At 42.0% G+C, this 23,577-nt stretch overlaps 1 protein-coding gene across 1 annotated transcript; it reads left to right on the forward strand.

The window, feature by feature from the left end:
* The first annotated feature begins 4,122 nt into the window (after window positions 1-4,122).
* Window positions 4,123-8,001, forward strand: LOC116883662 (keratin, type II cytoskeletal 6A). The gene is made up of 9 exons (XM_032884862.1): window positions 4,123-4,647; window positions 5,179-5,393; window positions 5,702-5,762; window positions 5,934-6,029; window positions 6,152-6,316; window positions 6,722-6,847; window positions 6,987-7,207; window positions 7,627-7,661; window positions 7,769-8,001. Exons 1-9 carry the CDS (start codon window positions 4,123-4,125, stop codon window positions 7,999-8,001), a joined length of 1,677 nt encoding a protein of 558 aa, XP_032740753.1.
* Window positions 8,002-23,577: the final 15,576 nt, after the last annotated feature.

Raw genomic sequence — 23,577 nt, forward strand, 5'->3', positions numbered from 1 at the left:
GAGACAATATCCAGATTAAGAAAATCAGAAATGAAAAGGGAGACATAACAACAGACACTAGGGAAATCTTAAGAATCATTAGGTCTTACTTCAAAGACCTTACTCCACAAACTGGAAAATCTGAATGAAATGAGAATTTTCTGGATAGACTCCACTTACCAAAGTTAAATCAAGATCAAGAAAACAATCTATGGTCCAATAACTCCTAATGAAATACAACTAGTCATTAAAAGTCTCCATCCACTATCCCTGCCCCCATAAAGGCCAGGGCCAGATCGTTTTCACACAGAATTATGCCAGATTTTCAAAGAAGAGCTAATACGAATATTCCTCAAACTATTCCACAAAATATAAACGGAAATAATATGTTTAAACTCATGCTATGAGGCCACAGTCACCCTGATACCCATATCACACAAACACTCAACAAAGAGAATTTTAGAGCAATTTCCCTTATGAACAATGATGCAACGATGCTCAATAAAACGCTTGCAAACTGAATCAAAAATCACACCAAAAACGTCATCCACCGTGAACAAGTAGGCTTCATCCCTGGGATACGAGTTGGTTCCATATATGGAATCCACCAAAATAATCGTCCACATGAACAAAGATAGTTAAAATATTTAATGATCATCACATTCAAAGCTTTAAAAATGATTTCTGATAAAACCCAACGTCTAATCATGTTTTGGGGAGATCAGGGACACAGGGCACACACACAATAAGGGACATGTACTTCAAGCCAACAACCAACATTGAATTAAATGGAAAGGAATTTTAAGCATTTTCACTAACACCAGGGACAAGACAAGCCTGTCTATGCTCTACGTATGTCTTCGGTGTAGGACTTGAAGTTCCAGCCAGGGCAACTGGACAATTAATGGAGATCAAGTGGGTACAAATTGGAGTGGAAGAAGTCAAAGTATTGCTACTCACAGATGATAGGATAATACACATTAGTGACCCACAAGACTTTTCCAGACAACTCCTACACCTGTTAATCACTTTCACCAAAGTTGCTGGATGGAAAATTAACAGAAAACAAAAGGAATCAATTGCTCTCCTTTGTACAAACAATTAGCAGGCTGAGAGGAAAAAAAATCAGGGAAACATCACCCTTCACAACAGTGACAAATGCTACAAAATATCTTGGTATGACTCTAACAAGCAGGTGAAAGGTCTCTATGACAAGACCTTCAAGTCTCTGAGGAAAGTATTTGTAGAAGACGTTAGAAGAGGGCAGACCTCCCACACTCAGTCAGGCTTAACACAGTAAAAATAAGCATCTTAATAAAAGCAGTCTCCAGATTCAATGCACTTCTTATCAAAATCCCTTTACAGGACTTTAAAGAACAACTTCCACTTCATATGGAAATACAAAAAACACAGCATAGTTAAAACCATGATGTACAATAAATGAACTTCTGTAGGCATCACCATCCCTGGTTTCAATCTCTACTACAGAGCAATTGTAATAAATGTGTAGGGTATTGGTATACAAACAGAAAGGCTGATCAATGGATATGAATCAAAGACCCCAAACAAACCCACACACGTATGCATTTTTGCCAAAGAAGCCAAAACCATAAAATGGAAAAAAGAAAGCATCTTCAACAAATGGTGCTGGTCTAACTGGATTTCTGTGTATAGAAGAAAGCAAAGAGATCTGTATTTATCACCCTGCACAAAACACAAGTCAAAAAGAATCAAAGAACACAACCAGATGCACTAAATTTAATATAAGAAAAGGTGGGGAATAGTCTAAAATGTATTGATAAAAGGGAAAACATCATGAAAAAAAGCAAAACAGAACAGTAATAGCTCAGGCACTAGCACGAAAAATTAGCAAATGGGACCTCAGAAACGTAAATGCTTCAGTAAGGCAAAGGCCACTGGACAATATGGCAGCCTGCAGAGTGGAAAAAGAACTCCCCAGGAAGGAAGGGGATCAGACTAGGAAGAGTAGGGGAGAGAGGACCAGGAGTGTGAGTGGAACTGGGAGGCAGGCAGGAATGGAGGTGGAGCATGGGGGGACATCTCTGGGACAAGCCAGAGACCTGGGCTGGGGGAGCTTCCAGGAAGTCTATGAGGGTGAGTCTAGCTGAGACTCCTAGCACTGGGGGAAATGGAGCCTGAAGGGGCTGCTTCCTTCCTGTAGTCAGGCAGGACTCTCAGTGGAGGGATAAGGACACCAAAACACCCACAAACGCTTCAACCCCAAGTGTGTCCTGTCCACATGAAGGGCGTGGACAAAGATGGAGCAGAGATGAGACATTGGCCAGGCAGTGACTGGTCCAACCCGAGACCCATCCCAAGGAAAAGAACCAATCCCACCTGCCATAGAAGCTTTAAGATGCTGAAGTCAGAAAGTGAAGGAGACATCAGAGGATGAAAAGACCTCCCATGCTAGGGAGTCAGTAGGATTAACACAGTCAAAGCGGCCATCCTACCAAAGGAATGAACAGATACAGTGCAAGCCTTGTCAAAATCCCCACACAGTTCTTCACAGATTTTGAGAGGAAAACTTTTACTTTCTGTATGGACACTCAAAAAACCCAGGATAGCTGAATGAACTGCTGTCAGTTCACCACATCTGACAGGTTTCTGTAGCTCTTATTGCTCGTGATTTAATGACTGTCAGTTTACAGAAGATGGTGTAGACACAGTGGCCTCCATAGCAGCCGGCAGCAAGGAGAAAGCAAAGGTAACTCCGTGGAAAAGCAGCAGCTGACGCACTAAAGACTGGATCTGGATTAAAGCTGATCCGGATTCCTGGACACAAGAGTGACTAGCAGAGGGGTCAGAATGATGGGTCAGTGGTAAGAGCACTGTCTGGTTTCCAGCGGTCCTGGGTTCAATTCCTACATCCCACACTATGACTCAGAGCTCATAACTCCAGCTCTAAGGGATCTGACTCACTCTGCAACCTCCAAGGGATCCAGGTGCACACGTGGTTTTCATTGTTCATCCAGCCAAAAGACGCATACAATTTTTTTTAACATATGAGGAGAAAAATGTCTAGGAGAATTAAAATTAGAGTGAACTGTTTCAGATCTACGGCTTAAATAAAAGAAGAGCAAAAAGTAATTTTAAATTTGAACAATCAAAACTTGAAAGTCAATAATGCTAACCAGGTTCTAGAAAAACCATTACTTCTGCGGATACATTTATTTGTATATTTTATGTGTAGGAGCATTTTAACGAAGGTAAGAACATTTACCGCAGCTGTCTTTGTTGTCTCAGAGGGCAGAACAGACATGGGATTCCCAGGCTCTGGAGTTACAGATGTTTGCAGCCTACGATGTGGATGCTGGGAAGTGAACTCAGGTTTCTGCCAGAGAAACCAGCGCTCCTCAGTAGTGAGCCAGCTTCACAGACTTCAACACCATTGTTAAAGGAAACTGAATAAATATGCAAGTATTTTAAAAAAGGCATTTGTCTCCCCTACAGGTATAAAAAGCAGCCTTATTTTATATGTAATATTGAGTTATATACTAGAGGTATTATATGTTCTCAGAGATCTCCTTTCAAATACCATTAGGTGGTTGAGGGAATTGAATGATAGCAGGAAGCAAAGGCTGGTTGTGAGCCGCTTGTCTTCAAAGGGTTACAGAGGTGTGGGACAAATGTGTGACTGACTTTTCCTGCAAAGGAAAACTGATTATACTTCATATCCTAACCTCTGAAGGTGAGTTATGCTCTTTCTAATGGCTGCAAACCAAAGCAGGTCTCCAGAATTTCCATGGGAGAGGAGACAGGCTGGGAGCAGGCTGTCAGCACATTCAACAGGACATGCAAAACCTTTGTAGAGTTGATGACTAACTCTGAGGTCCTGGGAGTGAAGAACTGTTGTAGTGATCAAAACTGGAGGCAGAAGCATTTTCCCTAACTAAAGGAAACTAAAACTGCAACATGAATATTTCATAACATTTTCAAGTAATCTAGGTGTGACCTCACTGTCTGTAAAGCCCTGCCTTACCCACTCAGCAACCTCACCTCAGGACCCAGCCCAGCCCATGTGTACCATATATAAGCCGCTGCCCAGAGCTCAGCACACTCATCTCCTCAGCTCTGCCCTGCCTCTTTCCCCTTCTCTGCTGCCTCTCATCTCACAGAACCATGTCCACCAAAACCGTCATCCGGAGTCAAACCAGCCACCGTGGCTTCAGTGCGGGCTCAGCCAGACTGCCTGGGCTCACCCGCTCTGGCTTCAGCAGTGTGTCTGTGTGCCGCTCCAGGGGCAGCGGTGGCTCCCGTGCAGTGTGTGGAGGAGCTGGCTTTGGCAGCAGGAGTCTCTGTGGTGTGGGCAGCTCCCAGAGGATCTCCGTCGGAGGCGGCAGCTGTGGCATTGGAGGAGGCTATGGCGGCCGATTCGGAGGAAGCTTTGGCTATGGAGGAGGAGTTGGGGGTAGCTTTGGCTTTGGTGCTGGAGCTGGCTTTGGTGGTGGAGCTGGCTTTGGTGGTGGCTATGGGGGAGCTGGCTTCCCAGTTTGCCCACCTGGAGGCATCCAAGAGGTCACCATCAACCAGAGCCTCCTCGCACCCATGAACCTGCAAATCGACCCCACCATCCAGCGGGTCAGGACTGAGGAGAGGGAGCAGATCAAGACCCTCAACAACAAGTTTGCCTCCTTCATCGACAAGGTGAGACTGGATGCTTCCTAGAGCAGCCTGTGTGTCTGCAGTGAATGCTGAATGGAGGTGGGGGGAAGAGGCTTCAGGCTTGGCTCAGATGTTGCCTTTGTTCCTAGTTGATCCTCTGTCCTGGTTTTGTGCTCCCTTCAGTTAGATGGGGATCTGGAAATCAGGGTCAGAGTTCCTCTCCTCCAGAGGTTGACACATAAAGGTGTCTGACCCATTTGGACATAGATGACCTAAAGACTCACAAGACAGATGACAGCACTCCATCTACATGGAGAGCATTGACAGATTCACTAAATTGTCACACAAGATAAAAAGTCACATTTGGCTCCCATCGCCCTGCAAGGGAACTGTGCCTTCCTTAGAGAGATGGTATTTGCAGCTTCAGTCTGGATTGTTTGTCTCAGATCCATGGCCAGGTTCTAACGACACTGAATGGGTTTAGGCAGAGAGCCTGAGAGCACATACACACCAGTCAAGGGGTCACAGAAGGAGGAAACTCAAACTTCTTCCTCTTACATTCCACCCCTCCAGGTACGGTTCCTGGAGCAGCAGAACAAGGTCCTGGACACCAAGTGGGCCCTGCTGCAGGAGCAGGGGACCAAGACCGTGAGACAAAACCTGGAGCCTTTGTTTGAGCAATACATCAGCAACCTCCGCAGAACGCTGGACAGCATCGTTGGAGAGAGGGGTCGCCTGGACTCAGAACTGAGGAACATGCAAGACACAGTGGAGGACTACAAGAGCAAGTGAGTTACAAAGAAGGAAAAAACCAGTCTCCAAAATTTATAAAGATAGAAGTCCAGATGTAGGCAAGGGCTCTATGATTTAAGAAATCATACTAACAGAGGAAAATTATAATTTATTGGGAGGGAGCAAAAGCCTTGGACCAAGGTGAGTTAGAGCACACTGGGGGACAGAAAAGGAATGAACTATTTAATAAAAACACACCTTTTAATCTCAAGTGGGTATGTTATAGAAATGGCATCTGGGTGAGGGACTGCCATTGATGCCATCCACATTCTTGCTCCAATGTGATGCACCTTTCCTCTTGTAGGTATGAGGATGAAATCAATAGGCGCACAGCAGCAGAGAATGAATTTGTGACCCTGAAGAAGGTGAGCTCACCAATCACAGGGAGGGCTTTCTCTGCAAAGGACAGACATGGACTTGCCTGTCCAGGCCATTCCAGAGGAATAATGAAAGGTCTTGAAGACAGAGGTGAATGAGAAGACAGAGGTGAGGTTAAGAGAGTTGACCTGATTCCATGTTGTTGATGGTTTCTTCAGGATGTAGACGCTGCCTACATGAACAAGGTTGAACTGCAAGCCAAGGCAGACAGCCTGACAGATGAGATCAACTTCCTGAGAACTCTCTATGAAGCAGTAAGACCCCTTATCTCCCCTGCTTCTCTCCCCTCTCCACTCTTTCTTTCTTTTTCACGCAAAGCATTGGACCTCAGTGGTCTTCAAAGACAAAGATGACCTCATTTCTTTCTGTTCTTCAGGAACTGTCTCAGATGCAAACCCACATCTCAGACACATCTGTGGTCCTCTCCATGGACAACAACCGCAGCCTGGATCTGGACAGCATCATTGCTGAGGTCAAGGCCCAGTATGAGGAAATTGCAAAGAGAAGTCGGGCTGAGGCTGAGTCCTGGTACCAGACAAAAGTGAGTACTGGGTTAGAGGCAGATCAGGATGTGTGGAGCCCACCCTGAACTCCAGAAGTCTCTGACTTTAGTATTGAAGTCCCATTGAACAGAACGTGGGGTGTTCTCACAGCAAATGTACTATACTTGAGTTATAGAATGATGATAATGAACACAGAGAAGAACTGAAGTTCCCATTAATGCATTCAATGCTCTCTTTCTTTGCTTGAGGTGTTCTCTGAACACCAGTCCTCAGGAGACACTAGGAAACATTTTCTCTTCCTGAGGGAACTGTGGAGTTTGTGGACTCCTAAAGCTTCTCTTGAGGGAAAGTCAACTCATCCATGAAAGTGCATGAAACTTAGAGGTGGATTTGCTTCTGCATGTGACAACTCACACAAATGTTCTCTCTTCCATTGACTTCAGTATGAGGAGCTGCAGATCACAGCTGGCAGACACGGGGACGACCTGCGCAACACCAAGCAGGAGATCTCTGAGCTCAACCGCATGATCCAGAGGCTGAGATCTGAGATTGACCACGTGAAGAAGCAGGTGGGGTACTCAGAGAAATGGAGGGGATGCTGGCCTTGTTGCTGTCCTCTAGCTCTTGCTCTCTGGAAACCAATGGGTGTGGCTCAGGCTCTGTGGAGATGCGCACTCCACGATTGCTTTTGTTGCTGTCTCTGCCCAGTGTGCCAACCTGCAAGCTGCCATTGCTGAGGCTGAGCAGCGTGGGGAGATGGCCCTGAAGGATGCCAGGGGCAAGCTGGAAGGGCTGGAGGACGCCCTGCAGAAGGCCAAGCAGGACATGGCCAGGCTGCTGAAGGAGTACCAGGACCTCATGAATGTCAAGCTGGCCCTTGATGTGGAGATCGCCACCTACAGGACGTTGCTGGAAGGGGAGGAGTGCAGGTGAGTATGTACTCCAATCCCTGAGGGCTCCTCCATGATGCCATCACTGAGCACCAGAGGAGGGAGCACTGGCTGTGGCCACCCTGGTCCCTTCAGGAAACGGTTTGCTGGGCTGGAGAGTTGGGCCAGTGTTTAAGAGCACTGAGCGCTCTTCTGGAATTACTGAGTGAAATTCTCAGCTCCTACAGGGTGGCTCACAACTGTCTCTACTGGGATCCAATACCCTTTTCTTGAGTATTTGAAAACAGTCGAACTCAAATGCATAGAATCAGTAAAGAAATATTAAAAAGAAAAAGCAAAACCACAGCCACAAAAAGCTCTTTCAAGGGGATTCTCCCTGAAACTTCACCAGATTGAGGTTTCCCATTGGGACTAAGGTGATGTCTGCCCATTTCTCACTTGCTGCTTTCCTCTCCTAGGTTGAATGGTGAGGGCGTTGGACCAGTCAACATCTGTAAGTATCCTCCATACCAGCCCCCACTTTCCCATCCTTTGTGACTGCATCAGCTGGTCACACTGTGCTCACCATATCTGTGTTGTCCTCTTCCTCCTCCTTTACAGCTGTGGTGCAGTCCACCGTGTCCAGCGGCTATGGCAGTGCAGGTGGTGCCAGCAGCAGCATAGGCCTGGGAGGAGGCAGCAGCTTCTCCTATGGTGGTAGCCACAGCATTGGAGGCGGCTTCAGTGCTGGCAGTGGCAGAGGCATCAGCAGTGGACTCAGCTCCTCCGGTGGCAGCTCTTCCACCATCAAGTACACCACCACCTCCTCCACCAGGAAGAGCTACAGGCCATGAATTCTGTCTCTAAGAGCTTTTCCCTGATCCCAGACATCATGGCTGCAGAGCCCTTTGCTCAGAGCCCTGTGCTCAGGGCCTTCTCCTTGCTGGACACCAACCTCTGCTCTCTTCTTGTGCTGAGGAAATTGTGTCCTTGTGCTCATCTGTCTGTCCCCACTGCTCATCCCTTGATAGTCATGCTCTGAGCTCACATCACGATTCACACACACTTGGTGCTTCATGTTGTATTTGGTTTCCAGGCTCCTGCCTCCCTACCTCTAACACTGAGGCTGCCTGTGCAAGGGTGTCTCTGTCATTTTAATTCTTGAAATCATTGTCTGGGTCCTATTCAAGAAATGAGCACCTCTTTTTTAGTTTTCAATGGCCTGTGAAACCCCATCTTTCAACATCATAAACCTTTTTGTAAGCAACTGTGACTGCCCAGTCACTGGTCCTTTGATGTAGAATCTGTGCTCATGTGATGTCTTTGCTTTTCTTGATGCTCTTTGTTTCCTTATAATTTCAATAAAGCAGATTTATAAATAATAACCTCTTGTGTGTGCATTTTTGTTGTCAATATTTTGTATACACAAAATCTGTGGCCTTTCTCGACAAGGTGCCATTACTGTTCCCTCTCCCAGAATTTATGCCTCCATTGTTAGCACACTGCTGTTTAAAGTTAAGTTCACATTTTAAATTTATTTTAATATTCCTTAAAATAAAGTAATATTCCATCACATTCCCCATTAATTTTCCAGTAACTAGTCCATCCAAAATGTCTTCCCTCCAAACCCTCACCTTTTCCTCCATTCTCAAGTTGGTAGTCTTTTGTTGGAATCTTTATTTCCTTCGTTTACTTATAGATAATTTTGGACCCAAATGGTAAGATATAATTGCCCCCCTAAACATACAAAACCCAGTTCTATCCATCCCTTAAGAACTTTAATAACAACCTGTAAATACACAGAGCAGAATCTTAAAGTCACCTGCCATGGCTTCTCACCCTCTCCCTCCTGTCTCCTCCTCTTCCTTCAAACTTCTCTCCCGCCCATCCTTCCTTCTCCTCCAATGACAGGCCTCCTTCTATCCTGTACCTGCCCCTCACCTGTACTTTACAAATTTAATGGGGAGAAGGTTCTGCTGAAGACATCTGAGTCCTGAGTCCTTGACTGGTCAGCTGTCCTTGGGGCTCTGGGATTAGCATCAAAATACAGATAACTCCAGGGCAAACCACAACATTTCTCCCCTTTTGTCCAGTAAAAAGGCCTTTTCACTTATATATAAAGTGAGTACAATTATTACCATTCTACGATTTATAAAACATAGGACACACTCAACACCCAGTCCATCAATTTTGTCCATGACTTAAAGCACCTTGTCACCTGTCCTAAAAGACTAGAACTCTATACCTGAGTTGTATCCTGGTTGGAGATCATGTGCCATCTAAAAAACCTCCCTTTCAAATTTATTATCTTTCTCAATGCTAAACAGCTTGGGTTGTTTACCAATCTACCAGTCTTCAACCACGTCAGAAATCTTTGAATGACCAAACATCTATACACATAGGAAGTCTAACACAGCTTCCAGAACTGAGAGGTTGTAGAGACAAATCTCCACCAACACAGTCCTCTGTCAGCAGCATGTGAGCTCAAGTCTTCAGCCTTCTGGCCCAAAATCAACTGACAGCCTCTTGAAATGCAGATTTTTAAGGGCTGATCACCCTGTCTTGGCAGGGTTTATCAATCAACTATTCTGCATAATTTGTCCTCTTCTGGACAGTATTAGTCTGCAGATGAAACAGGCAGTTTTGCCTCACCTGGAGGTAGAGATGTTCAAATTCTTCATTAAATCTGCCAAAGGGGAAGTGTTAGGAGTAGATATGTCTCAACAAAAGATAAATAACTTTAAATCTCAAATTTTGTGGATTTTTGACGTTTTTGAAAACCATCTATCTATATAAGGTAATCTGCACTGTTGTCTTCATATCCTAAATATTATCTTCAAAGTACTCTTACAAAGTCAGAGCCATGAATTTGCTATTTGGCATTAACTCACATGTGTAATCAACTCAGAAGTTTGTAATGACATCAACAGAAGGACTGGCTCTAAACCTTGTACTTTTTTTTTTTTTAAGATTTATTTATTTCACATATGAGTACACTGTAGCTGTCTTCAGACACACCAGAAGAGGGCATCAGATCCCATTACAGACGGTTGTGAGCCACCACGTGGTTGCTGGGAATTTAACTCAGGACCTCTGGAAGAGCAGTCAGTGCTTTGAACTGCTGAGCCATCTCTCCAGCCCCCTAAACCTTGTACTATTAAACTGTGTCAAATAAATTCTATACCAAAACAAAGATAAGATTTAAGCTTAATTACCAAATGAGATTGTGAGTGTACAATTCAATCTATCTAATTCCTCCCTGTTAAATTACAACCAATTTAAATTCCTCATAAAAACAACTTTAGAATAACCATTTTCAACCCCCCAAAAGTCCATGGAATAGGGGTGATGACACCTCAAGCTGTACATGGGCATTGAGATATCCTTGCGGGTAGGGGGTAAGAAGAATGAAGCAAATGCTGTAGCTGGATGTGTCCTGACTGGACCCAGCTGAAAGTCCTTGAGACCAGGAATCCAAGTAGGCACACTCTGTAAAATATAACTCTCAAGACAAAAGTTTAGAATCGAGATACCCTTTGTTTGATTCTCCTGAATCAATTTTTTCAGGTGGTCTACCTCTATCAAATCTGATCAGTATGAATCTTTGATATTTCCCGAGCCTAATCATACTTTTTAAAAACACAAAGACAAAATATTTCTCCCCAAATACTGTGTTCCTTAGTCTATAGCCAGAAAAGCTTATGTCTTGGACTCTCTCACAGAGTAATAATACAACCATAAACTCAAAGTCACCCCCATTATGAAGATTCAGCAATTTTTAAAAAGGAAGTAAGCTAAACAATGAGCCTGATAGGCTTTCGTACTCTATGATATCAGGAAATGAACCCAAAATTCCCGTGGAGCCCATGTTAAGAGAATCTGAGCTTCCTGTTGTGGTAAATATCAAAAGTAACTACAAACCCTCGCTAGCTGGCATCAACGAGCCATGTGGCCTTTAGCGGGGTGATTCATAAAACAAACCCAATACCTTCTATCAATTCCACTATCAGTAACCAACATATCAAACCAGGACTTTTGCCCAAAATATATCAATCTGTTAAGCTCTCTACCAGGAGCCAAAGATTTTTATTTAACTTTAATAACTTGTAAATATCACAATACTCTACTTGGAGACAGTGACTAATTTTTCCCTAGGTCCCAAACCATGGATAAAAATCCCCACGTGATTCGGGTAATCTCTGTACTCTCCTTAAAACAAACTTAAACACCTTCTATCAATTCTAAAACCAATAAGTAACTTAAAACTCAGGACTTTAGCCCAAAATATATCCGTCTGTTAAGCTCGCTACCCAGAGCCACAGATTTTTCTTTAACCTTAATAACTTGTAAATACCTTCTATCAATTCCAATATCAACAAGCAACTTAAAATCAGGACTTTAGCCCAAAATATATCCATCTGTTAAGCTCTCTACCCAGAGCCACACAAATTTATTTAGCCCTAATAACTCCTATGATATATGTCTGAATTCACTCTGCCTGGTGTTACAGACATTTATCAAAACACCATACTTGAAGTTAGTGACTAGTTTTTCTCTATCTAAGTTCTGAACCATGGGTGAAAATCCCCACATGATTCAGGTAATCTCTTTACTCTCTTCTATCTAAAAACAAACCGAATCACCTTTTAATAATACCCCTCATCAAGAAGTAGCTTGTCTAACCAGGATTTCAACCCAAAATTCCAGTGGAGCCCACGTTAGAAGGAATATCTTGAAAGACTTTCTAAACACCTTTCTTTAAAAAGCAGCTTTTAATCTCTAACTCTCTGATCTGCCATTACTTATCACACAGCAGGGGACTGACAGCCTGCCAACCCAGGCTGCTTTCCTGTTTCTTTGTTAAAATCCCACACTTGAGATATCACATGACTGAACATAGCCCTGGCCTCCTCTTACTTCAAAAATAAAAACTTTCTCTCAACTGTTAGGATTACTAGTGGATTCTTGTCCACAGGTTGGTTCGCCATCTGTTGTTGTAAAATATAAAAAATAAAAAAAAGTATGGTTGTCTTTTACCTTGCTAGGTCTACACTGCAGTGCCCCAAGATGGCGGAAACACATCCCAACTTGGCGGCAGCCCAGTGTCTCCATCCGCCGTACATTTGCCTACACTCAATCTGTCACATAAAAGAACACACAACACAATAATCTTTGATCCAAATGGTAAGATATAATTGCCCACATAAACATACAAAGCCCAGTACCATCCATCCCTTAAGGACATTAATAACAACCTCAAAATACACAGAGCAGAATCTTAAATTCATCTGCCATGGCTTCTTGCCCTCTCCCTCTCATATAGATAACTGTAATGCATCAATTTCCCATGTGTTTAACTCCCCTGATTTAGAAATAGTCAATAAAAGTCAGTTCAGCTTGTCTTCCCCCATAGACAACTTTCTGTCAGTGAGAACATAATCTCCAGCTGTGAGAGTACCCTCCTTGCTAACAGCCCTTCTTAGGAATTAATAGGGAGTCTCTTCTGATGTGATCACCAGCAGAACACAGTCCTCAGCTACTGCATGTGGGTGGAGAACCTTACAGCAACAGCAAGGGCTTTGACAAGAGAATAAGGCATTTGTTTTAGAGTTAAATTTCCTTCATGATGAAGAAACTTGCCTGACATGCAGCCACAATAGCAGGAAACATTTCTTCCTTCTCACCTGAAATGGAACTCCTGAAAGATGCCCTGAAATGAGAACAGAACCTCCAGGTGGTGCTCAGGCCCTGCATAACATCTACAGCTGGGCAATACAGGGGATACTCAAGCTGCTCAAATCAAGGAACTTCAGATGTACACAAAAACTGACATTCTCATTTTGTAAGTCTTAAAGCCTTGAGGACATAATTGTCTTCCTTCTAATACAGTTAGTCCCCCATCATGGATATGCACAGTATTTTGGTTTGCATGTGGCTGACCAGGTGTGTTAGTTTCACTCATAGTTTAACTCCTGAGTGAGCAGGGCAACCTCAGCTCTAGTGTGAGGTCGTTCACTTGATTCCTTCCTAGGGTCCTTCAGCACATTGTCCCCTCAAATATCATCCAGCATCTGACCCACAAGTACACAGACCAATAGATGTTTTCCTTGGTTTGCTGCTGTTTCTGAAGCCTTAGGCATCAATCTCTTGTTACAATGTTCACTGCTCTGCGGACAGCAATGGAAGCTTCCCACCCTGGCTTCTCTTCCCTCTCTGCCCAGAATTTCTCAACAGGAGCAAAAATATAGGCTCTGTATCTGAAATTTAAGCCTTCTTATGACAAGTGCATACATGGGAGATAGCAGAAAAATCAGTGACAGGGAAATAGTATATAGAAAAGAGCACAACAAGATCATGTGTAGAGTGGGTCAAGTAAAATTTAAATCATGTAGTGTGTGTACATTACATATGTAAAAAATGAATACTAGAAAATGGCTGCATTTGTGGTTCAGTTGCATAAATATTAGGTGTACACTATGGACTGCTATGGTGGCCCACATGGTATTCTAGCCTTCGGGAAGTAGAGACAGGCCTACCTAGAGCAATGTGCCAAGAGAAACCAGCCTAACCAGTAAGCTGTGGTTATGTGTACAGTGGCCCTGTTGTTTCTACCACATATATTTCTGGTACTAATATTCATAAAATTTGGCTATTACAATCTTCCCTCTCTGCTCTTCAATAATATCTGTGCCTTGTGTGTGTGGAGGAGGTGTGATATAGATGTTCAGTTAGAGCTAAACACTTCACAGTCCCTTGCTCTCAAAAGATGACGAGCCGTAGGTTTCCGTGTTAATCGTTATCGAGAATAGAATAAGTTTCTCTGGTTAGGTTTGAGATGTGAATTAATCTTAAAGATAGAAAGTTAATGAAAATCTTATTACTATTTTCATAACCAAATAATAGTATTAGTTTCTCCCCTAGGGCTTAAGTCTGAGGCAGTCACCTGTTTTGAGCTGTTTAAATATCAGGAATGGGTTCCATCTTTGGAGTGTTAGATGCAATCAGAGGTGGAAATGCCCAAGTGACAGATAAAGTCAGGCCTGTCTGTATTTCACCTGACTTCTCAACAGAGACTCTAAAAGTCAGAAAGACCTTGGAAGAGGTCCTGCAAACTCTAAGAGATCACAAAGTTCATACCCAGGAGAACGTTCAAATGCCATACATAGACAAAGCAAGATATTCCACAACAAAACCAAATTAAACAATGTGTTTCCACTATTCCAGGACTACAGAGGATAAAAGAAGAAATAGTCAAACACAAGGAGGGTAACTACATTCAAGAAAACATAAAATTAATCATTTTACAACAGCAAAACAAAAAGAAGAAAATCTCTCTCTTTCCCCCTCCCTCCCCCCCTCTCACACACACACACACACACAGAGAAAGACAGAGAGAGAGAGAGAGAGAGAGAGAGAGGCAGACAGACATTACTACCACTATTACTAATACTACATCTACTTTTACTACCACCACCACTGTAGAGAGCGGCGCGGCGAAACAAAGATGGCGCCGACATCCAGCCTTGTCTGGATATAAACGACTTACTGCGCATGTGCAGGCTTGTCCTCTTGCTAGGGCTCCCTCTAGTGGTGAACAGCGGTACTGCACATGTGCAGTTTATGCACCAGGTGTCAGTTGACTGTTAATATGCTAATGAGGTGATTCATTCTCCGCCAATCCCTGGAGGACAAGTAGTGGGGTGATCCAAGCCCCACCAATCCCTGAGAGAAAATTAGCATACTGTTGTCTATATAAGTCGAGCGATTTTGCTGCTCGGGGTCCCTGTTCAAGAGAGCTGTAACACTAAGAGAGCTGTAACACAGTAAAGGCTTGTTTGCAGAAGAATCCTGTTGCCGCGCGTCGTTCTTGCTGGTGGGACATGGGGCGCGTGACACACCACCACCGACAACAACCTTACAAATAACAGGAATAAAAGATCACTTGTTATTAATACCTCTCAACATTATTGAACTTGATTCACCAATGCAAAGACACAAGCTAACATAGTAGATGCCTAAAAAGGATCCATCATTCTGCTGAATATTAGAAACACAGCCCAGCAAAAAGATAGACATTACTTCAGAGTAAAGGTCTGAGAAAAGGTTTCCTAAGCCAATGGATCCAAGAAGCAAGCTGGAGTATGAAGTGGAAACTTTAGGGTTCTTTGGAAACTGTTGGACTGGATTTTGTTTGGGCAGACAGATGAAGGAGTGTTTTGCTGAAGCAGACAGAAGTGAAAGGATATCCTACTAAAACAAGCACATGGAAGGACACAGATGAAGGATTCTTTGATAATGACTCACACATACATTGGTCTGACTTACATTAACTAGTTGAGCTCCACTTGCCAAGACTTCATAGAGAGAAATGCACCAAGAACCTCTCATTGTATGCTGCAGTTTCTTACTGCTTTCTTGGGCTTGGGCTAATTGGCAGAGTGATGTCAGCTGAGAGAGACCCATGTGCTGAAACAAGACCTAGGAGGACAAATGATGACTACAGGAAGTATAAAATTGACTTGTTGGACCATGACAGAGGCTGGCCTAGGCTTCCCTATAGAGCAAGCTGTACAATGCTTGTTGGCCTTGCTTCTTTGCTGATCTTCACATCACTGAGAGAGATATGGCTGAGAACTTCTTCTGGTATTTCCAATGGTCCCTCCTATTGACTAGTGCCAAGGTTGAGCCCTGGCTGAGTGTGCTAGGTAGTGCCCCTGCTGCTGAATTATGTTTGCTATCCTGACTCCACTGAGCTGGCCTTCTGGTGTATCTGGTTTACAAGTAGATCAAGCTGCCGCTACTGACCTGAAAACTGAAGTGATGAGTTCCTGAAAAACAAATGGGAGTTGCTCCAAAACAACCATTTCTAAACAGATCCTCTTCCCCCACATCCTTCCTCTTCTACTACTTCTGGTGGGCAGTGTGCTAGGAGGGAAGTTAAAGCATTTAAAAACCATCATTAAAGATAGCCCTTAAAAAATTTAAGTTACAGCTGTAGACATTCTAATATCTAGTAAAATAGACTTTCAACCAAAAGCAATGATAAGAGATGAAGAACACTTTATACTCATCAACAGAAAAATCCACCAAGAGGATTTCTTAATTCTGAACATATTTGCCCAAAACTCAAGGGCATCTACATATATAAAAAGCAAACAAACAGACAGACAGACAAAACAAAACAAAACCGGTGGATCAATCATAAAGCAGACAGCAAACCCCACACATTAATGGTGGGAGAGTTCAACACCCTAACTTAACCAATGGACAGGTTATCGAAACAGAAACAAAACAGGATAATAATGAACTAACAGACATTGTGAATCAAATGGGCCCAAAGATATCTACAGAACACCTAAACACAAAAGAATATACTTTCTTCTCAGCACCTCGTGGAACAGTCTCCATATTTGAGGATATTATTGGGCACAAAGCAAGGCTAAATGGATACAAGACAATTGAAATAAAACCTTGCATCTTATCAGAATACCGTGGATTGACTCTAGATTTCAACAACAACAGAAACAAAGAAAGCCTACAAGTCAGGGATACTGAACAACTCTCTAATCTATAACCACTGGAAGAAATTAAAGACTTTCTAGAATTCGATGAAAAAGGAGGGAGGACACACTTAAACTTATGGGACACAATGAAAGCAGTGCTGAGGAAATTTTATAGTAAATTTTACGTGCCTTCATAAGCAAATTGGAGAGATCTCATACTAGCACCTCATCAGCACATATGAAACTTCTAAAACAAAAAGAATCAAACACAGCCAAGAGGAGTGACAGCAGGAAATACTCAAACTCAGTTCTGAAGTCAATAAATTATCAACAAAGAGAACAAGAAAAGGAATCAAGAAGAGAGAATCAGTAAGATAGACCAAACTTTAGCAAAGTAACTAAAGGCAGAGAGACAATATCCAGATTAAGAAAATCAGAAATGAAAAGGGAGACATAACAACAGACACTAGGGAAATCTTAAGAATCATTAGGTCTTACTTCAAAGACCTTACTCCACAAACTGGAATATCTGAATGAAATGAAAATTTTCTGGATAGACTCCACTTACCAAAGTTAAATCAAGATCAAGAAAACAATCTATGGTCCAATAACTCCTAATGAAATACAACTAGTCATTAAAAGTCTCCATCCACTATCCCTGCCCCCATAAAGGCCAGGGCCAGATCGTTTTCACACGGAATTATGCCAGGTTTTCAAAGAAGAGCTAATACGAATACTCCTCAAACTATTCCACAAAATAAACGGAAATAATATGTTTAAACTCATGCTATGAGGCCACAGTCACCCTAATACTCATATCACACAAACACTCAACAAAGAGAATTTCAGAGCAATTTCCCTTATGAACATTCATGCAACGATGCTCAATAAAACGCTTGCAAACTGAATCAAAAATCACATCAAAACGTCATCCACTGTGAACAAATAGACTTCATCCTTGGGATACGAGTTGGTTCCATGTATGAGAATCCACCAAAATAATCCTCCACATGAACAAAGATAGTTAAAATATTTAATGATCATCACATTCAAAGCTTTAAAAATGCTTTCTGATAAAACCCAACGTCTAATCATGTTTTGGGGAGATCAGGGACACAGGGCACACACACAATAAGGGCCATGTGATTCAGGCCAACAACCAACATTGAATTAAATGGAAAGGAACTTTAAGCATTTCACTAACATCAGGGACAAGACAAGCCTGTCTATGCTCTCCGTATGTCTTCGGTGTAGGACTTGAAGTTCCAGCCAGGGCAACTGGACAATTAATGGAGATCAAGTGGGTACAAATTGGAGTGGAAGAAGTCAAAGTATTGCTATTCACAGATGATAGGATACTACACACTAGTGACCCACAAGACTTCCAGACAACTCCTACACCTGTTAATCACTTTCACCGAAGTTGATGGATGGAAAATTAACAGAAAACAAAAGGAATCAATTGCCCTCCTTTGTACAAACAATTAGCAGGCTGAGAGGAAAAAAATCAGGGAACCATCACCCTTCACAACAGCGACAAATGCTACAAAATATCTTGGTATGACTCTAACAAGCAGGTGAAAGGTCTCTATGACAAGACCTTCAAGTCTCTGAGGAAAGTATTTGAAGAAGACGTTAGAAGAGGGCAGACCTCCCACACTCAGTCAGGCTTAAAACAGTAAAAATAAGCATCTTAATAAAAGCAGTCTCCAGATTCAATGCACTTCTTATCAAAATCCCTTTACAGGACTTTAAAGAACAACTTCCACTTCATATGGAAATACAAAAAACACAGCATAGTTAAAACCATGATGTACAATAAATGAACTTCTGTAGGCATCACCATCCCTGGTTTCAATCTCTACTACAGAGCAATTGTAATAAATGTGTAGGGTATTGGTATACAAACAGAAAGGCTGATCAATGGATATGAATCAAAGACCCCAAACAAACCCACACACGTATGCATTTTTGCCAAAGAAGCCAAAACCATAAAATGGAAAAAAGAAAGCATCTTCAACAAATGGTGCTGGTCTAACTGGATTTCTGTGTATAGAAGAAAGCAGACAGATCTGTATTTATCACCCTGCACAAAACACAAGTCAAAGAGAATCAAAGAACACAACCAGATACTCTGAATTTAATATAAGAAAAGGTGGGGAATAGTCTAGAACGTATTGAGAAAAGGGAAAACATCAAGAAAAAAAGCAAAACAGAACAGTAATAGCTCAGGCACTAGCATGAACATTTAGTAAATGGGACCTCAGCAACGTAAATGCTTCAGTAAGGCAAAGGCCACTGGACAATATGGCAGCCTGCAGAGTGGAAAAAGAACTCCCCAGGAAGGAAGGGGATCAGACTAGGAAGAGTAGGGGAGAGAGGACCAGGAGTGTGAGTGGAACTGGGAGGCAGGCAGGAATGGAGGTGGAGCATGGGGGGACATCTCTAGGACAAGCCAGAGACCTGGGTCGGGGGAGCTTCCAGGAAGTCTATGAGGGTGAGTCTAGCTGAGACTCCTAGCACTGGGGGATATGGAGGCTGAAGTGGCTCAAAGTTCTCCAAGTTCAAGGCCAGCCTGGTCTGCTGAGTGAGTCCTCCTAGTTATATTCTGACTTCCTTATATACATTGTAGCACATATACCCATTCTCAAAATATAAACAAACAAATGCAATAAAGATTACTCCTGAAAAACTCCTAAAACAATTTTTTATCTCTGCTAAGTTTATCTCTTTTCCCACCTGAATAGGGTTAACAGCCAGTCTTTATTGCTAAATTCATGTCAAACATTGGGATTTTTATATTCATTCTCAAATCCTAAAACATTTTTTTAATTCATGCCCCTCTATTTGGCAGTTATTAATAATGTTCAGATTATCAATCTTTCATGTACTCTTAACCAGACTATATTGGAGCAATAATTGTACTAGGCATTACATGTTTGGCCTATTAAATCAAAATTGATTTATTGTAGTATTTTGCTCCACTTAGCAGCCTCTAATAAGAGGTCATTATGGGTAAACTACAATTACTACTGTTAGCATACACCCACTTCCTATAATAAATTACCTACTATAAATTGTAAAATGTAATTTAATTATGTTTTACAAACATTTGTCTAAGGGCACCTTTTTATTTCTAAAATAAATAATTTTTATAAAATAATAAATCATTAATATTTTAATTAATTTTTCAAGAATTTCATGCATACATATTTTTATTATATTCACAAGCCATTCCAAACCTTAACCCCACCCCCAAATCCACCTTCCATTTTCCTAGTTCCTTTGATTTTCTGTGCTCTGGGTTTCTAGAAAGCACTCACTCCAATTTTGTACTGTGCCTTGTTGCTTCATGAAATCTTTCACCACATGTGTTGAGCTACAAGTGGCCACATCTTCGAAGAATACAAACATTCCCTCCCAAAAGTCATCACTTGTTCCTATTTCTCCAGATAGATGTTAGACTCATCAGCCCCTCACTACTACATGCTGAAATTCTTACTGGTTTATCTTATGCAGATGGTCACAGTTGCTATAAATTTGCATGCAGTGGTCCTGTCCTGACTGAAAAACACTGTTTCATGACCATCTTTCTGAACCTCTGACTCTTACAGACTGTCTACCATCTTCTAGGATGTTTCTTGAATGTGGGCACAGAGGAGGTGCTATAGAAGTCCCACGTGCAGCCAAGCAATCCACTGATAGCTATTCTCTGCACTTTGGGCTTCTGTGAATTCCTGCATTAGCTGTGGTCCGTTGTGCACATAAACATCTGTGGCATGGTCTTTCTGAGAGCTGCACTGATCTATGGCTCTAGAAATAGGAATTTGGAGAGTGGCTTGATGCTATGTCCATTAATCAATGCAAAGTAGGTTCACTTTGGCAGGAGGACATATTTCAACTATGCTAAGATCATCAGTGTCTTCAGAAGTTCCATGCATCCACAAACAACCAATTTGTTCTCTTAGTCATGCTAAACTGCCTGACATTTCATTCATCCTTGATTCTTATTTATTCTTAAAGTTTTTTAATAAATACCATTCTCACACTGTATTTCCTTTAATCTGCCCAGTCATAACCCAAGTTTTCTTCAGTTGTATTTTCTTTATACTTTAAGAAGCCCAGGATATAAAATATACAATACTTTAAAAATTTTTGTTATAACATTTTTGTTGAGACAGAATTTACAGCCAAGAAGGTGAAGAGACGAATATTTATACTTAATGAGTTTCAACAAATATGTTGCTATGAAGTTGGTCCTCCAGTCAAGGAATAAAGTATTTCAATATCTCAGAAAGTTCTTTGGGACTTTTCCTGGTGAAACTCATCCTTACAGAACAGGTATTTTTTTCCATCTTTATTAACTTGAGTATTTCTTATTTACATTTAGATTGTTAATCCCCTTCCTGGTTTCCGGGCCAACATCCCCCTAATGCCTCCCCCTCCCCCTCCACTTCTGTATGGTTGTTCCCCTCCTCATCCTCCCCCAACTACCACCCTACCCCCAACAATCACGTTCACTGGGGGTTCAGTCTTGGCAGGACCAAGGGCTTCCCTTTCCACTGGTGATCTTACTAGGCTATTCATTGCTACCTATGAGGTCAGAGTCCAGGGTCAGTCCATGTATAGTCTTTGGGTAGTGGCTTAGTCCTGGAAGCTCTGGTTGTTTGGCATTGTTATTCATATGGAGTTTCAAGCCCCTTCAAGCTCTCTCAGTCCTTTCTAAGATTCCTTCAACGGGGGTCCTGTTCTCAGTTCAGTGGTTTGCTGCTGGCATTCGCCTATGTATTTGCTGTATTCTGGCTGTGTCTCTCAGGAGAGATCTACATCCGGTTCCTATTGGTCTGCACTTCTTTGCTTCATCCATCTTATCTAGTTTGGTGGCTGTATATGTATGGGCCACATGTGGGGCAGGCTCTGAATGGGTATTCCTTCTGCCTCTGTTCTAAACTTTGCCTCCCTATTCCCTCCCAAGGGTGTTCTTCTTCCCCTTTTAAAGAAAGAGTGAATCATTCACACTTTGGTCATCCTTCTTGAGTTTCATGTGTTCTGTGCATCTAGGGTAATTCAAGCATTTGGGCTAATAGGCACTTATCAATGAGTGCATACCATGTGTGTTTTTCTGTGATTGGGTTACCTCACTCAGGATGATATTTTCCAGTTCCATCCATTTGCCTATGAATTTCATAAAGTCATTGTTTTTGATAGCTGAGTAATATTCCATTGTGAAGATGTACCACATTTTCTGTATCCATTCCTCTGTTGAAGGGCATCTGGGTTCTTTCCAGCTTCTGGCTATTATAAATAAGGCTGCTATGAACATAATGGAGCACGTGTCTTTGTTATATGTTGGGGCATCTTTTGGGTATATGCCCAAGAGAGGTATAGCTGGGTCCTCAGGTAGTTCAATGTCCAATTTTCTGAGGAACCTCCAGAATGATTTCCAGAATGGTTGTACCAGTCTGCAATCCCACCAACAATGGAGGAGTGTTCCTCTTTCTCCACATCCTTGCCAGCATTTGCTGTCACCTGAGTTTTTGATCTTAGCCATTCTCACTAGTGTGAGGTGAAATCTCAGGGTTGTTTTGATTTGCATTTCCCTTATGACTAAAGATGTTGAACATTTCTTTAGGTATTTCTCAGCCATTCGGCATTCCTCAACTGTGAATTGTTTGTTTAACTCTGAACCCCATTTTTAATAGGGTTATTTGTCTCCCTACGGTCTAACTTCTTGAGTTCTTTGTATATTTTGGATATAAGCTCTCTATCAGTTGTAGGATTGGTAAAGATCTTTTCCCAATCTATTGGTTGTCGTTTTGTCCTAACAACAGTGTCCTCTGCCTTACAGAAGCTTTGCAGTTTTATGAGATCTCATTTGTCGATTCTTGATCTCAGAGCATAAGCCATTGTTGTTTTGTTCAGGAAATTTTCTCCAGTGCCCATGTGTTCGAGATGCTTCCCCACTTTTTCTTCTATTAGTTTGAGTGTATCTGGTTTGATGTGGAGGTCCTTGATCCACTTGAACTTAAGTTTTGTACAGGGTGATAAGCATGGATTGATCTGCATTCTTCAACATGCTGACCTCCAGTTGAACCAGCACTATTTGCTGAAAATGCTATCTTTGATCCATTGGATGGTTTTAGCTCCTGTGTCAAAAATCAAGTGACCATAGGTGTGTGGGTTCATTTCTTCTGGGTCTTCAATTCTATTCCACTGGTCTATCTGTCTGTCTCTGTACCAATACCATGCAGTTTTTATCACTATTGCTCTGTAATACTGCTTGAGATCAGGGATAGTGATTCCCCCAGAAGTCCTTTTGTTGTTGAGGATAGTTTTAGCTGTCCTGGGTTTTTTGTTATTCCAGATGAATTTGTAAATTGTTCTGTCTAACTCTCTGAAGAATTGGATTGGTATTTTGATGGGGATTGCATTGAATCTGTAGATCGCTTTTGGTAAAATAGCCATTTTTACTATATTAATCCTGCCAATCCATGAGCATGGGAGATCTTTCCATCTTCTGAGGTCTTCTTCAATTTCTTTCTTCAGAGGCTTGAAGTTCTTATCATACAGATCTTTTACTTGCATGGTTAAAGTCACACCAAGGTATTTTATATTATTTGGGACTATTATGAAGGGTGTCGTTTACCTGATTTCTTTCTCGGCTTGTCTCTCTTTTGTGTAGAGGAAGGCTACTGATTTATTTGAGTTAATTTTATACCCAGCCACTTTGCTGAAGGTGTTTATCAGGTTTAGTAGTTCTCTAAACCTGATAGTGGAACTTTTGGGATCACTTAAATATACTATCATATCGTCTGCAAATATTGATATTTCGACTTCTTCTTTTCCAATCTGTATCCCTTTGACCTCCTTTTGTTGTCTGATTGCTCTGGCTGGAACTTCAAGAACTATATTGAATAAGTAGGGAGA

This window comes from Rattus rattus, chromosome 1, assembly GCF_011064425.1.
Source record: "Rattus rattus isolate New Zealand chromosome 1, Rrattus_CSIRO_v1, whole genome shotgun sequence".
Lineage (NCBI taxonomy): Eukaryota > Metazoa > Chordata > Mammalia > Rodentia > Muridae > Rattus > Rattus rattus.